The following is a 12,557-nucleotide window of genomic DNA, read 5'->3' as shown; positions in this document are numbered from 1 at the left end:
TATTGTGTTTTTTTGTTGTCCAAGGAAAGGGGATGTGTTATACCTTGACTCCTACAAGTGCATCTCCTCCTTAGCTGCTCAGCCAGAATGATTGTGATGACTAAGTGGAATGTTAGAATGCCTGATGACAGAGAGAGTGGAATGTGAGTGTGCCTGCTTGTGTGGAGAATGACAGTTGAAGAGAGTGGGCTGAGCAGCAACCATGCAGCTCCTGGTGGGACTTTTACAATACTTCTACAAGATCTTCTTAAGACTTCTATGAAACCTGTAACATCTACAATAAACCCTCTACGTGAAATATACCTCCTGGCTACCTCTGGTCTTTCTGTAGAATTTACCTTACAACACCTTTCAATATTGCTTCAGATGGCGTTCTTCCTGTTGAAATCCCTAAGCTTCATTATCAACTAACTAAGTCGGTCCTTACACCCACTCAGTCTCTGGTGTTCCTGGATTTCCAGTTGGACTCATTTCGAGCCACACACAGCCTCCCATCCAGGAAGATAATTAATACAAAAATAAAAAAATCAATCAGACACGAACTGCACCGGACGGAAGCCAGACCAACCACCTCTTTCCGGCAGATAGAGAGGGTGGAGGGCTTGCTGTCATCCTCAATCCAGGCCATCTTTCTGGCCCCCCCTCCACTATTGGGCCCTACAACGACTCAAAGTGTTCCATCTCCAGAAAGGCCTCACGGACTCTCAAGTGGTCCCACTAACGAAAAACACCAGGCATGAGATACAGTGGTGGCTACCCCACAAGAAGGCCTGGAACGGCTGGGCAACTTTTGGCTCCCTCCCGGACTTAATCAAAGGGGCAAGCTGGGGTGCATGATGTGGGAAATTCTCCACCGGAAGTAGTTGGTACTCTCACGAAAGATCCCTGCACATCAAATGTCTCGAACTTATGGCAGGTTCCTTCGCGTTCTGGTGTTGAACTAAGGATCAAATTAAATGTGTCCTACTCAAGATGGACAACGTAGCGGCAGTGCACTACATACACTACCTAGGGAACACTCGATCCAAGCTCCTTTCAGATCTGGCCAGGGACTTCTGGGAATACTGCCTTCCAAATCAGGTCTCTGTGAAGGAACACTTCCCAGGCAGATCCAACTAAGTGGCGGACTGGCATTCGCGCTACCTGAAAGATGCAAGTCTCTAGCAGTTGAACCTATTGGCATTCCAAGTTATCCAGGCCCGGTGGAATCCATTTTCAGTGGATCTCATTACATCACGCCTGGACCATCATCTTCCCTGATACTTCAGCTGGCGCCTGCACCCCGAAGCGGTAGCCCCGGATGCTTTTCTCCATGACTGTTAGCCGGAGTAGAGGTATGGTTTTCACCCATTCACGACGATAATGTGCCTCTTGGGCCAAGTGCAGAGGCAGATGGCGGAGATGGTATTAGTGACCCTAGTCTGGAAATCGCAAGTCTGGTATCTGGTTCTACTGGATCTTTCTTCAGATTTTCCAATCCTTCTACCCCTCTTTCAGGCTCTCCTTCGAGACCCCAAGGTGCTGGAGGGTTCCTCCATACAGCATGGATTATTACAAATAACACTGGGAGATCCTAGGACTTTGTGCCCCACGGAGTCACTCCTCTCCAAAGCAAGGGCTGACAGTACCATTAAACTGTATAGCTCTGCATGGTCTCAATGTTTGGGCTGGTGTCACCGACGACTCCTGGACCGGTTGGAGGCAGACGTTGTCCATAGCTTGAAATTCTTAGCCTCCCTGGCCACTGAGGACCTAGCTGATAGATAATAATCTGGAAAAGGACTTGGGCCCCTGTAAATAGGATATGTTTGCCCTGACAGGGAAATAAACAATAACATGTAAAGACACACCTTGTCACAGTGAATAACTAGCTGATAGATCCATCAACACTTTCAGGTCAGCCATATCGGACGTATTGGTGATCGTCCACCTGAGACACACCCTTCAGTGAGGAAACTCATTAGTGGCATTTAATTATCCCTCCCTCCAGAAACTCAGTATTTAACCCTATGGGATGTCAATAAAGTCCTTAACCTTTTCTTGTCTTAGCAGTCCAATAAGTACCTTCAAGGAAGGAACTCTCCAAGTTGATCACTTTATTATGTCTGATTTCATGTTGAAGGGTCTCCGACATCAGAGCACTAGACATAAGAGGTAGACTATTTACCCTGGATGGGGTTACTTTCAGGTCTCGTCATACAAAATATACCTCACAAATGGTTTCTTATCCTTCCTTTCCAGAATCCCCTCATTCGTGTGCGAACTGTGCGGTCTATTAAGATTAATGAGGCAATGATGGTGGATATCCGTCCACACAAACAACTCCCCTCAGAAAACCCTTCAAGATGGACTCCTCAGCCACTATTGCTAGATGGGTCCGATGGGCTATGTACGAGGTTGGAATTGATTTCTGGTGCTCACTTTGCTGAAGGAGTTATCTTTCAAAGCTTTTCCATTGGGGCTCAACTAGAGGATATACTAAATGCAGCATACTGGTCTTCCGATTCTACCTTCAAGAGGTTCTACTTTAAACCAGTTGCTACCATCACATCGCTGGTGGTTGAGAAGCTTTAAACCAGCGTAATTCTCGCCTCCGGTCTCGACCTAGAATGAAAAATGTCCTAGCTATCATAACAGAAAGTTTCAATTCTATTAAGGACATGGAGGGGAGGATTCGTTCACCCAGTGTTTTTATGAATACTCACACCAAAGCACAGGTGGCTACTACTGTGCAGTACTTTTCTATTTGGAAAATGCAGAGGATTTAAAGGATAATTGTGTATTATGCTGTTTCTCTTCAAAGCTTCGTATCACAGATTCCGCTTGATAAGTGTGAAAGTTAATCTGTGTTTGTTCAATATTTTCTTCAGGTTCTGACAGATCCAAACAGGAACGAACGTTACTTCAGTGAATCTTGGTCGCAGGAAGAAAGGAGGCAACAACAGAGTTGATGAACTAATAAAGAGTCCCTGATGTCATTGACTGGATGTTAACTTCATGTTGAACTGTTGACTTTTTCCCAGAGGCTTCTGGGAAACAACGTTTTGGTTGTGGTTTTATTTGGCTGCTGTTTATTAGAGCGTAGAAGGTACAGCACGATCCTTGCCTCCGTGTCCTTAATAGAATTGAAACTTTCAATAACAATAGCTAGGACATTTTTCATCTTTTTTCCCCTTCGCTCCACAAGAGGATTCTTAGAATGATCCAATCGAGTTGGCCTCTATAGTTTGTGTAAGGTCTCCAATTAAACACCAACACCCAATGCAAACTTCTAGCCTGGTCTCTGATGAAATTTAAAAAAGTTACATCCTAGTGGAAAGCAAATTAAGACGATAGGAAACATAAAAAAAATTATATTGGTGCAAAAACAAAAACACCTAGAGGAGAAATACGTATACTCTCTGTCAGCACCTAGTAAATCCAGGAAATTTTACGGCAATGTCAACAACTTGGGGAGCACAACTACCAGCAAGGAGAAAGCGGTCTCAGGCGATGTATGGGCTGTTCAGTTAGCAAAACTATAGGTAGAGCCTACTGAAACAGGGACACCATCAAGAATGTATTGGTTAATTCCCTAGAAGTCTTGGAAGAGAGCCCAATGGTAGTTATCGAAAAGGAGACATTAAGTATCTTGACGAGCATTAGGAATGGCTTACCTGGGAGCATCTCCAAGGAAGACCGGGCATTTTGGGCAAGCTACATGCATAGACTGTTTAAGGAATGTATTTTACTACCCGCCATCCCGGATTCATGGAAAGACTCCATCTTGCATCCAATACATAAAAAGGAGCCAACTCCTTGCCTGAAAATTACAGGTGAATAGCCCTACTAGACGTAAATCGTAATGCCTTTGCAAAGGTGTTTCTACACAAGTTGGAGGTCTGGAGTAACAAGAACAATATCATATTATCAGACGAGGTTCATGCCTAAATCCTCTGCCATGGACAATGTGACTGCTCTCTCCTACCTGGGGGCCAAGCCCACTGAAACACGCCCCCACTTTACACCTGTTTTCGATTATAGTGCCACGTTTGAAAGAATAGATCGAAACATCCTCGGTCAAAACTTGCAGAGTGGGGAATACAAGAAAAAGACTGGCAGATATCACAGCGCTATATACCGAAGCCTTGATCCGGACCAAGCGAATTCAAAATCATGCTAGAGCAGAAATATATACAAACAAAGGTCTAAAGGAGGGACGCGGAATTGCTCCCACTTTGTTTAATTTATACACAGCTGAACTAGGTGTGGAGCTACTGAAAGGGAACACCTTCCCACCTAAGTTAGGCAACATGAAACTGCCTATCATACAGTATTTGAACAACCTTGTGCTACTGGATCAAACAGGAATTAGGAGGAAGAGGGCTCTGGGAATACTCTACCTATACAATACAAAGAATGCTTTATATGTAAATGCTGAAAAAACCAAAGTCCTGGTCTTTGGCCAATGGGCCAAGAAACATCAGCTGGAATGGTGACTGGGCCCTTTGAAGGTCAACACAACCTGCAAATGTAATTACCTTGGCGTTTAGTTGTCAGACACCGGTAAATCAACCATGCAGGCCAAGGAGAAAGCAGCCAAACCACGTATGCATTATCCAAATTATATCACAACTTACAAAGTCATTTGGCAGGTGGGATTCGAAGAGTAGCACTGGAGAAACTACTTCCTACAACAAGTATGGACATCATGCTTTTCCTGACATGCTTACTAGCCTTTAGAGTGCTGTTATACAACAGTATTTAGGAAAATATAAAGAATTCCCCAAAAACCTCAGCGCACACAGATCCACCTAGAGTTTGGCTTCATGAAAATGTACATTGAATGCAAAAGGGTTTTGATCAAGTATCACCATTGCGTGGCCAGGGCGGATTCAGGCTCAAAGAGAGGTGCCTTGTGTGTGATATTTCAGGGTAAAGGAGTAGCTGGTCAAGGTACATCGGAAGCGCCGGAGGTCAAGTTTAATAAACCTCCGAGTGTACAACAGACCCCACTCATAACAGCAAGGCACTTAAAGAGGACCCTAAAAGAGCTGGACAAGTGCATATCAATGGAACAGGACATAAATCTAATCAGAAACATTTCTGGAGAAGTGGGACCTGATACATAGCATGCATCCACCTGTTGACACCCATATTTGAAAAGCAGTCTTGGAAAGACAAGCTTTAAAAACATCCTGCTGACCAGGCTCCTAACACTGCCCATATAGCAATATAGGTCCCACTGGAAGAACACTCTTCAAGGTCATTGGCACTGCGGCTGTGCCAATACCCCTCGGAATCGGCAGTACACGTTGTATGTTGTTGCCCAGCACAGCTGCTCCAGAGAATTTTTCTGCAAAATGGTATAAGAACACGCAAAGAGGCCTTGACCTATTTTACATCAGTTGTCCTGATGGAGCAAGGTGGAGAAGCAAAATTTTGCGTACCCCTTGCAAAGTCACACTTCCATAACCATAATTTGTACTAATGGAATGATATACATGACTAATCAACTTAGAATAAGAAATGCACCTACACGAATACACGTGGGAACTAATTTTGCTTATGTTGCAGTTATAATTAACTAATTATGTGATTTGTCATGTCATAAACTAATGAGCAGCTTTAAGATAATGGAATGCAGCATAAATGTGCTTTTGTTTATGTATTATCGTGGCAAAACGCGAGGATAAGTGAGTATGTCACCCTTAAATGTGGCTATTTGCTAGGTAATTACTAATAGGGAAAACTTTAGAAAGAGGGGCGGTAAACCGAAGGGTCAAATTACTGAAAATTAATGTTCATTTGTTTTTGTTTCTATGATTGTTTTCTTTTAGACCTCATGAGTCAAAATGGGAACTGAGTGACTGGATTATTGTGGTCACAAAAGAAATGCGTATGCGCGAGCAAAGTCGGAATGCGAGCTGCTTGTGCCTGGAGTGACTACGGTTCAAGGACATAATGGCCTGGAAGTATAGATGGCTGCCAAAATGATGAGCTCAATGGTACAGAACATGGGAATACATGCTAAAGTTGCGAGTAGAGAACAGGACTAGGCCGGACTTGGGCCAAACAAAGGACCCATTAGAAAATTGCGGACGGAAGGAAAATGTAATATTATGATGACGAGATGATGCTCATCCACCCCAAAATTGTCCAATCAGAACTCGAATTTAGGCCGAAAGTTACACTTTTAGATAGATAGGAGCTAGTGAAAAAGGTATAAAAGGTGCTGATTTTATTGAAGAAAAAACTTCTCTCCGATTTCTACTAGAGATGCTGCTGGAATGCTGATTTTCCTGAAACGTAAGACTCTGAATAATTTTTCAATTTCCTTTCACAGGGAGATGCCCTTTAGCTGAGAGCTTAGATAGGGATCTTAGGGGAATAAGTGATTATTTGGGAACTATCTGTCTTTTGCTAATATTTGCTTTATAAAATAAAAACAAAATGTCTAATTTCGAGTTTCCTTAAATAAATGAATCTAGCTATCTTAAAGGTAAACTCTTATTCTTTAAATGTTGTCTTTTTGTAATAAAGAAATAAATAAAGTGAATAATCTTAGACATGCTGAATTCGCTCTTAATAAAAATTAGATAAATGGAGAATTAAGCTGGTCTTGCGTTTTCCTACGCCTACTTTTTTACTAGCAGATCCATTGATTTCAATGGTGGCGTGTCTAAATAAAATGTCGTATTTAATGAAAACCATGGTAAACGCATCTAAACTGCAGGTGTAAATAGTATAAATATTCAATTTTAGTTTTAGATACTCCACTATGATACAGCAGCTTTTCCTTTGAATTTCACCGATCCATGAAGTAGAGTGTAAGTGTTTATGAGTGATTTGCAGTGTTATGGGCCCCACTGATGAGAATATGTTAGAAGTTATACTTCAGGGAAATGTGACATGGATTTAGAAATTATTTCCAGAGAAGCGCTGGATCATTCCCACGGATCAGCATGTTTTTTTTTTACTATTGCTGGAAGACTGTTACGATGCCCACCCACCCTCGGGAACAACCTGAATGGACTGTCTCAAGTATGAACTCAAGAATGACGATGATTGATATGGCATGATAAGCAGGCACTTTGAAAGAAATTATAGTCTATAAACAGAGCCGAACCTGAACTATGTATTTAACGATCTAGCACCTTCGTCCTTCAAGCAGATGCCCCATGGTGGGCTCCGCTTTGACTCAACTGATTAGTTCGGTCATTGTGGCATCTTGCACTTTGACTGGTATTGAATGTTTATAAAGAACTCCTGCACCAGCACGTGGCACTTCGGTGAACAGCTCTAGAACTTGCTTTTTTTGTCCCTTGCAATCATATCCATGCTTACAACTCGCTCTGGTACCGGCACTTAGCACCTTAGCGAATGGTCCTCTAACTTTCCACCTAGTAAATATATGCTCTATGCATGACATCTTAGCTCTGCACTATGCACTTTGAATTAAATCCTTGCGCACAATTGTTGTTGTATCTGCATGCATCCTTTTAGCGAGTTTGCACTCGTCAGTCAGGTTGAAATCTGAAATGCTATTGGAAATGTCCACCCTAGCTGTTTCTTAGAATGTTGGTGTTGTATATTAAGATCAGGATTATGACTCATGCGACTCAGAAAGTAGACTTGGCCATGCTAAGTTCTGAGCAGTTTGTAAAGCTCTGACCATTTGGCTCTTTGCACTTTGAACATTATGCCTTCTTCTTAAATCATACCTTAAATGTCTACTCCAACTGAGTTTCTGATCTTTTTTTACGTTTAATTTTATAACTAGCTGACCAACGCCCACTGCACTATGAAATAAATACTTGCCTACAATTGTTTTTGGATCTGCATGCGCTATTTAAGTGAGCTTGCACTCTCGCCACTAATGTTGTAATTATATTGGAAATGCCCACCCCCTGCTGTTCCTTAAAATGATAGTACGATATATTAAGTAGTGCAATTCCTGCAGTTGATATGGAGATTCGGGATGTAGGTCTTTGCTATGCCAAGTTTTGAATCATTCGAAAATGTATGACCGTTTGGAACTCTTCATATTTGACATGATGCATGCTTCTAATATAATTCCTGGAACGTTTACTACCTGTGGTTTTAATCTTGTGATGAACAATTATATAACTTGTAGACCAACAGACCCCAGCCCTCCCTATATGTTGCTTATTTTTAATAGAATTTTCGGGTACGAGTTATATATTGGTATATTTCATTCCAAAAGTGTTTATAACGATTTTAAGTAATCACACAATAAAGCACTACTGACTGGTACACAGAACCTTCCATAGCTCTTCTACCTGAAGACAGTGGTCCATTTTCTGGTCCTGTACAGGTGTAAGTGTGTGAATTCAGTCTTAGTGGGTTTCTCTTGCTCCACTGAAGGCAATTTTATATGCAGTCACTAGACTTGTGTTTGCGACCCACAAGATTATTCAAATGTCCTCACCCCCTTAAAAAAATGTTTTTGTTTGAATCTATGCTCATGGTAAAAACTGTTATGTCATGGCTACAAATACCTTCAGTTGCACATGCCTTAATTCTGTCTCAGTAAGCTTAAAATCTCTTTAGGGTTGCACAGGGACCTGCATACCCATCGTAGTCAATTTCTGCTCTGACTGGAGGTGCCCAAATGTAATCTCTAGAAGATGATGGTGCAGCCTTTTAAACAGGTATGACCCTGCCTTGTGGAACCTAAATAGAAGCTAAAAACCCTATTATTTATCTCCGATGTGCAATGGGGAGGTGCATGCAAAGACAATGTGCTTCCTGTTGGTGCTTTGTTTGATTTAGTCCAATTTCAGTGACATATATCATAGGTGTTCCTAGTAAATCACTCCAAGCTTTGGGTTAAGTCTGTTGTCGACAAATAGATGCTAATGTAAAAGCGAAAAATTAAACAGTTGTGTACACCTGCTTAACTTTCCTTCTGAAAAAAGCCTCACTCCAATAAACCTTACCACAGCAGTTTCAAATAAAATGAAACGTGCACTTCAGTGCCTGAAGTTGAGGGAACATCATGTCAAGGTGGACCAAAGAAGGCTTTTCATAACTGCATGCAACACATTATAAATGGAGTTCACAGTCAAACAAATATTCAGGATTTCATTACTTAAACATTCACAGAAAATAGAATTTCTCACCATGGTTCACAAAACCTTTTGAAAGTGCCCAGAGGCGCCCCCAAGGTTGAGGAACAAGTTCCTCAGTTTCTGGATCTTCGGGAATTGAGGCAAGATCATGAGCAGCAACTGTATCCAAAGAACTGAGTGTCCCAGAACCAGAGGACGAAGACTGGCTAGAAGAGCGGGGCCCACTGGAAGAACTAGAGCCACTCTGCGACTGCTGCGACTCACCCGGCTCAATCGACATTATCAAACTAGAGCCAAAATAAAAGACATCATTTCACACTGCACAGGGTTTCCAAGGGAAAACACATTCTAGACAGACTATTTGTAGGCTCAATGCTAACATGAGACAATATTTTCAAACAAGAATGCAAGAATTATCCCATTTTTAAAATAATGTTGGAACAATTGATCAAACATTCACAATCAATGTACTATCATAGGGACTGAGAGGAGGGTACCACTTACATTTTTTGTTGATCTATTTGCAAAGACAAAGCCAGACACTAAGGCCCCTAGTTAAGTGGCCTGAAAAAAAGTGCCTGTGTTTTTCCCACTAAAAAAGGAACCAATGTCCATGGTAACAATAATTCCAGGGTGGTGAAAATTCAGCCCATTGCGAGCTAAACCATGAGGATTCACTAAGAAAAAACACTAGTAATTCAGTGTCTGACTATGCATTGGTTCATCCTTTTAGTGGGGACTTTTCACCCAGAGATTTCAGCTGCTTTTAGCAGTGCTCCTGTTTATCCCATAATTCATCTGCAGTTACCAACCTCATAAAAATTAGGTCGCCATACTTAAGGGGGGCCAAGACAGCCTGTAGTGTAATCAAAGACAAGGAAACTCCACACTAAATAGGCTATGCATTATTATTCCAAGGCATATTGGCAAATAGCACAAAAGGGAACCACAGAAATGTGCCAGCATGCCCCAATGTTTGCTTAAACTTCCACTCCGCGTATATCATTATGCAAATTCAAATTCAAAGAAGCTTTATTTCGATATTCAGGGTAATATCATAAAAGCAAACATTGTTAAAAACAAATATATATCACAAAGTGCCAGTTGCGTTACCATCACGAGTACACCATATATTTCAAAAACAGAGGTATGATCTCAAAGTGCCAAGTGCATTAAAAACAAAGAATAACAATAAAACAACAAACAAAAGGAATCATGTACATTAAAATCTGATAGGTTAAAAAGGTCTAAAATACATAAATATATATCATATGTTACATCGAGTTCCTAAACTTTACCAAAAGTTTCAAAAATGTTGCTAGGGTGTGGACCACTTCCATATTTTCTAGCTGTTGCAGTCTAAGGAAAGCTTTTCTACAAGACCGGAGGCCCCACTCCTTAAGAATTGGTTTAAGTAGGATCTTTCTTGGAACCTCATAAAATTTACAAAACAAAATACTATGCATATTAGTTTGGGGGGCGAGATCATCACAGGGACAGGGCGGTAAATCTCTCGACCAGTCGTTACAGGCTGGGAAAGTAATTAAGCGATAAAAGGATTCCAGTCTAAACCTTGAGAGGAGCATTCTAATGTAACAATTAAGATCACTTGCAAGGTACAATTGGAGTCCTGGTTCAGAGGTGATTTGCTGATAAGCTAAAACAGAATGTTTAAGTTTTTCAGTAGACCATCTTTTATTCGCTAGATAGTCCATTGCCAATTTTGGCAGGGCTTTCCTAGGCATTGCTTCCATACTAGATGGGTTCTTAAAAAACTCGGGATGACCAATCTCGGTCAACATTGTTTCCACATAAGACAGCCATTTAATTTGCCTTATACCATCAAGGTTTAGGCAGTCAGAAATTATATTGTGGTTAAAGGCTGTCTTGGGGGTAATCCACAACTTATGCCATAACAGGATAGGCTCGATCTTTATAGTATCGGAGATGTAGGGGAGCCCCAATTCTATATGTGTAAAATAGCTAGCTGAGGATTTAGGGACCCCCAGAAGATATCTGAGAAAGCAATTCTCAGATTGCTGAATTGAAATTGAGGTATCAATCCCCCAGATACCAGAGCCATAGGTGGCCGTGGATACACATTTAGCCTTATATATTAAAATCAGCTCCTTGACGGGTCTACCCCCAATTTTGTCCGCAAAGTTCTGCAATGCTCCAATCGCCCTAGAGAATGCTAATTTTCTAGCTTTAATTGCTGTATGCCAGGAGCACTTTCTGTCAAACGAAATCCCAAGATAGGGGAATTGGTCTGTTGTCTCTACCCTTCTACCCTCGAGGAAGATGGGACAAGGTGCTTTCTTTGTTCCACGGCCACAGGACATGGAAAAGGTTTTTGATATGTTAACCTTAAGTCCCTTTTCCCTCATAAAAAGTGTAAATTTTGAGACAGCCCTCTGTAAGCCCAACCTGGTTTGCGACATGATGGCAGCGTCGTCCGCATACAAGAGGATGGGGACGGGGTTACCCCGGACTGAGGGGTAATCGTACTGAAAGCCCTTAAGGTGGTCGCCAATAGAGTTAATATAGAGGGAGAAGAGTAGGGGCGCTAAGATGCACCCCTGTCTCACCCCCCTCTTGATGGAAAATCTTGACGAGCACTCCCCTCGTTGTCCAAAGCGCACCCTCGCCCCAGCATCTCTGTATAATTCCTTAATAAAGGTAAGAATTGAAAGTTCCATACCCAGGTCCTTAAGTGTGGACCATAGCTGATTATGGTCAACACAGTCGAAGGCTGAACTCAAATCAATAAAAGTAATAAAAAGATTCCCTTTCTTGGCTTGAGTATACTTAGAAATTAAAAAATACAAGTTTAGACTCTGCTCAACCGTTCCCATACCAGGGCGGAAGCCGTACTGGAGGATAGATAAAATGTTACCTTCCTCAGTCCATTGTTGCACACGCTTAAGAATAATGCGGCCAGCTACCTTCATTAAGGCATCGAGGAGGGAAATCGGGCGATAGCAAGATGGATCATGCCTGTCCCCCTTTTTAAATATGGGGACAACTATCGCCTCTGACCACGTTGCGATAAGTCCGTGAGTGTTGGAACAATTCATCACAATGGTTAATAATGGGGCCCAGAGATCAATTTCAGCTTTAAAAACATCAATAGGTATCACATCCGGGCCCGGTGCCTTGCCTGGTGGACCGTCCCTTATAGCCAAAGTGACCTCCTCACACGTAAAAACGATATCAAAGGGGAGAGTTCCCCGGCAAGATCTACTATTATCGCAAGACGTGGGAAGAGCCCGGGGAGGTAATTGAATGGGGAGTGGATTGTCATACAGATTTTGGAAATGAGCCACCCAAGTATCCCCATTTATAGCTATATCTATCGTCTCAGAATTTTTGTTCCGGACAGAGGGGGCATTTACAGCCTTCCAAAACGCAGTTGGATCCCTGTTTTCCGAGGCAGATATTAATGCTTGCCAGGCCTCATGCTTCAGGGTTTTCTCCCTAATC

At 42.0% G+C, this 12,557-nt stretch overlaps 1 protein-coding gene across 4 annotated transcripts in view; it reads right to left on the bottom strand.

Annotated features, from left to right (window-relative positions):
• CHEK2 (checkpoint kinase 2) overlaps positions 1 to 12,557 on the bottom strand; it is a 260,226-nt gene that overhangs the window by 193,656 nt on the left and 54,013 nt on the right. For all 4 annotated transcript variants that reach the window (XM_078667290.1, XM_078667292.1, XM_078667289.1 and 1 more), the window contains exon 4: positions 9,126 to 9,361. In XM_078667290.1, the coding sequence (XP_078523416.1) occupies positions 9,126 to 9,354 (229 nt within the window). In that variant the 5' untranslated portion in view covers positions 9,355 to 9,361. The remainder of the gene's footprint in view (positions 1 to 9,125; positions 9,362 to 12,557) is intronic.

Source organism: Lissotriton helveticus, chromosome 11 (genome assembly GCF_964261635.1).
Source record: "Lissotriton helveticus chromosome 11, aLisHel1.1, whole genome shotgun sequence".
Lineage (NCBI taxonomy): Eukaryota > Metazoa > Chordata > Amphibia > Caudata > Salamandridae > Lissotriton > Lissotriton helveticus.
Note: the sequence above shows the minus strand (reverse complement) of the source record. Positions and strands in the feature narration are given on the sequence as shown.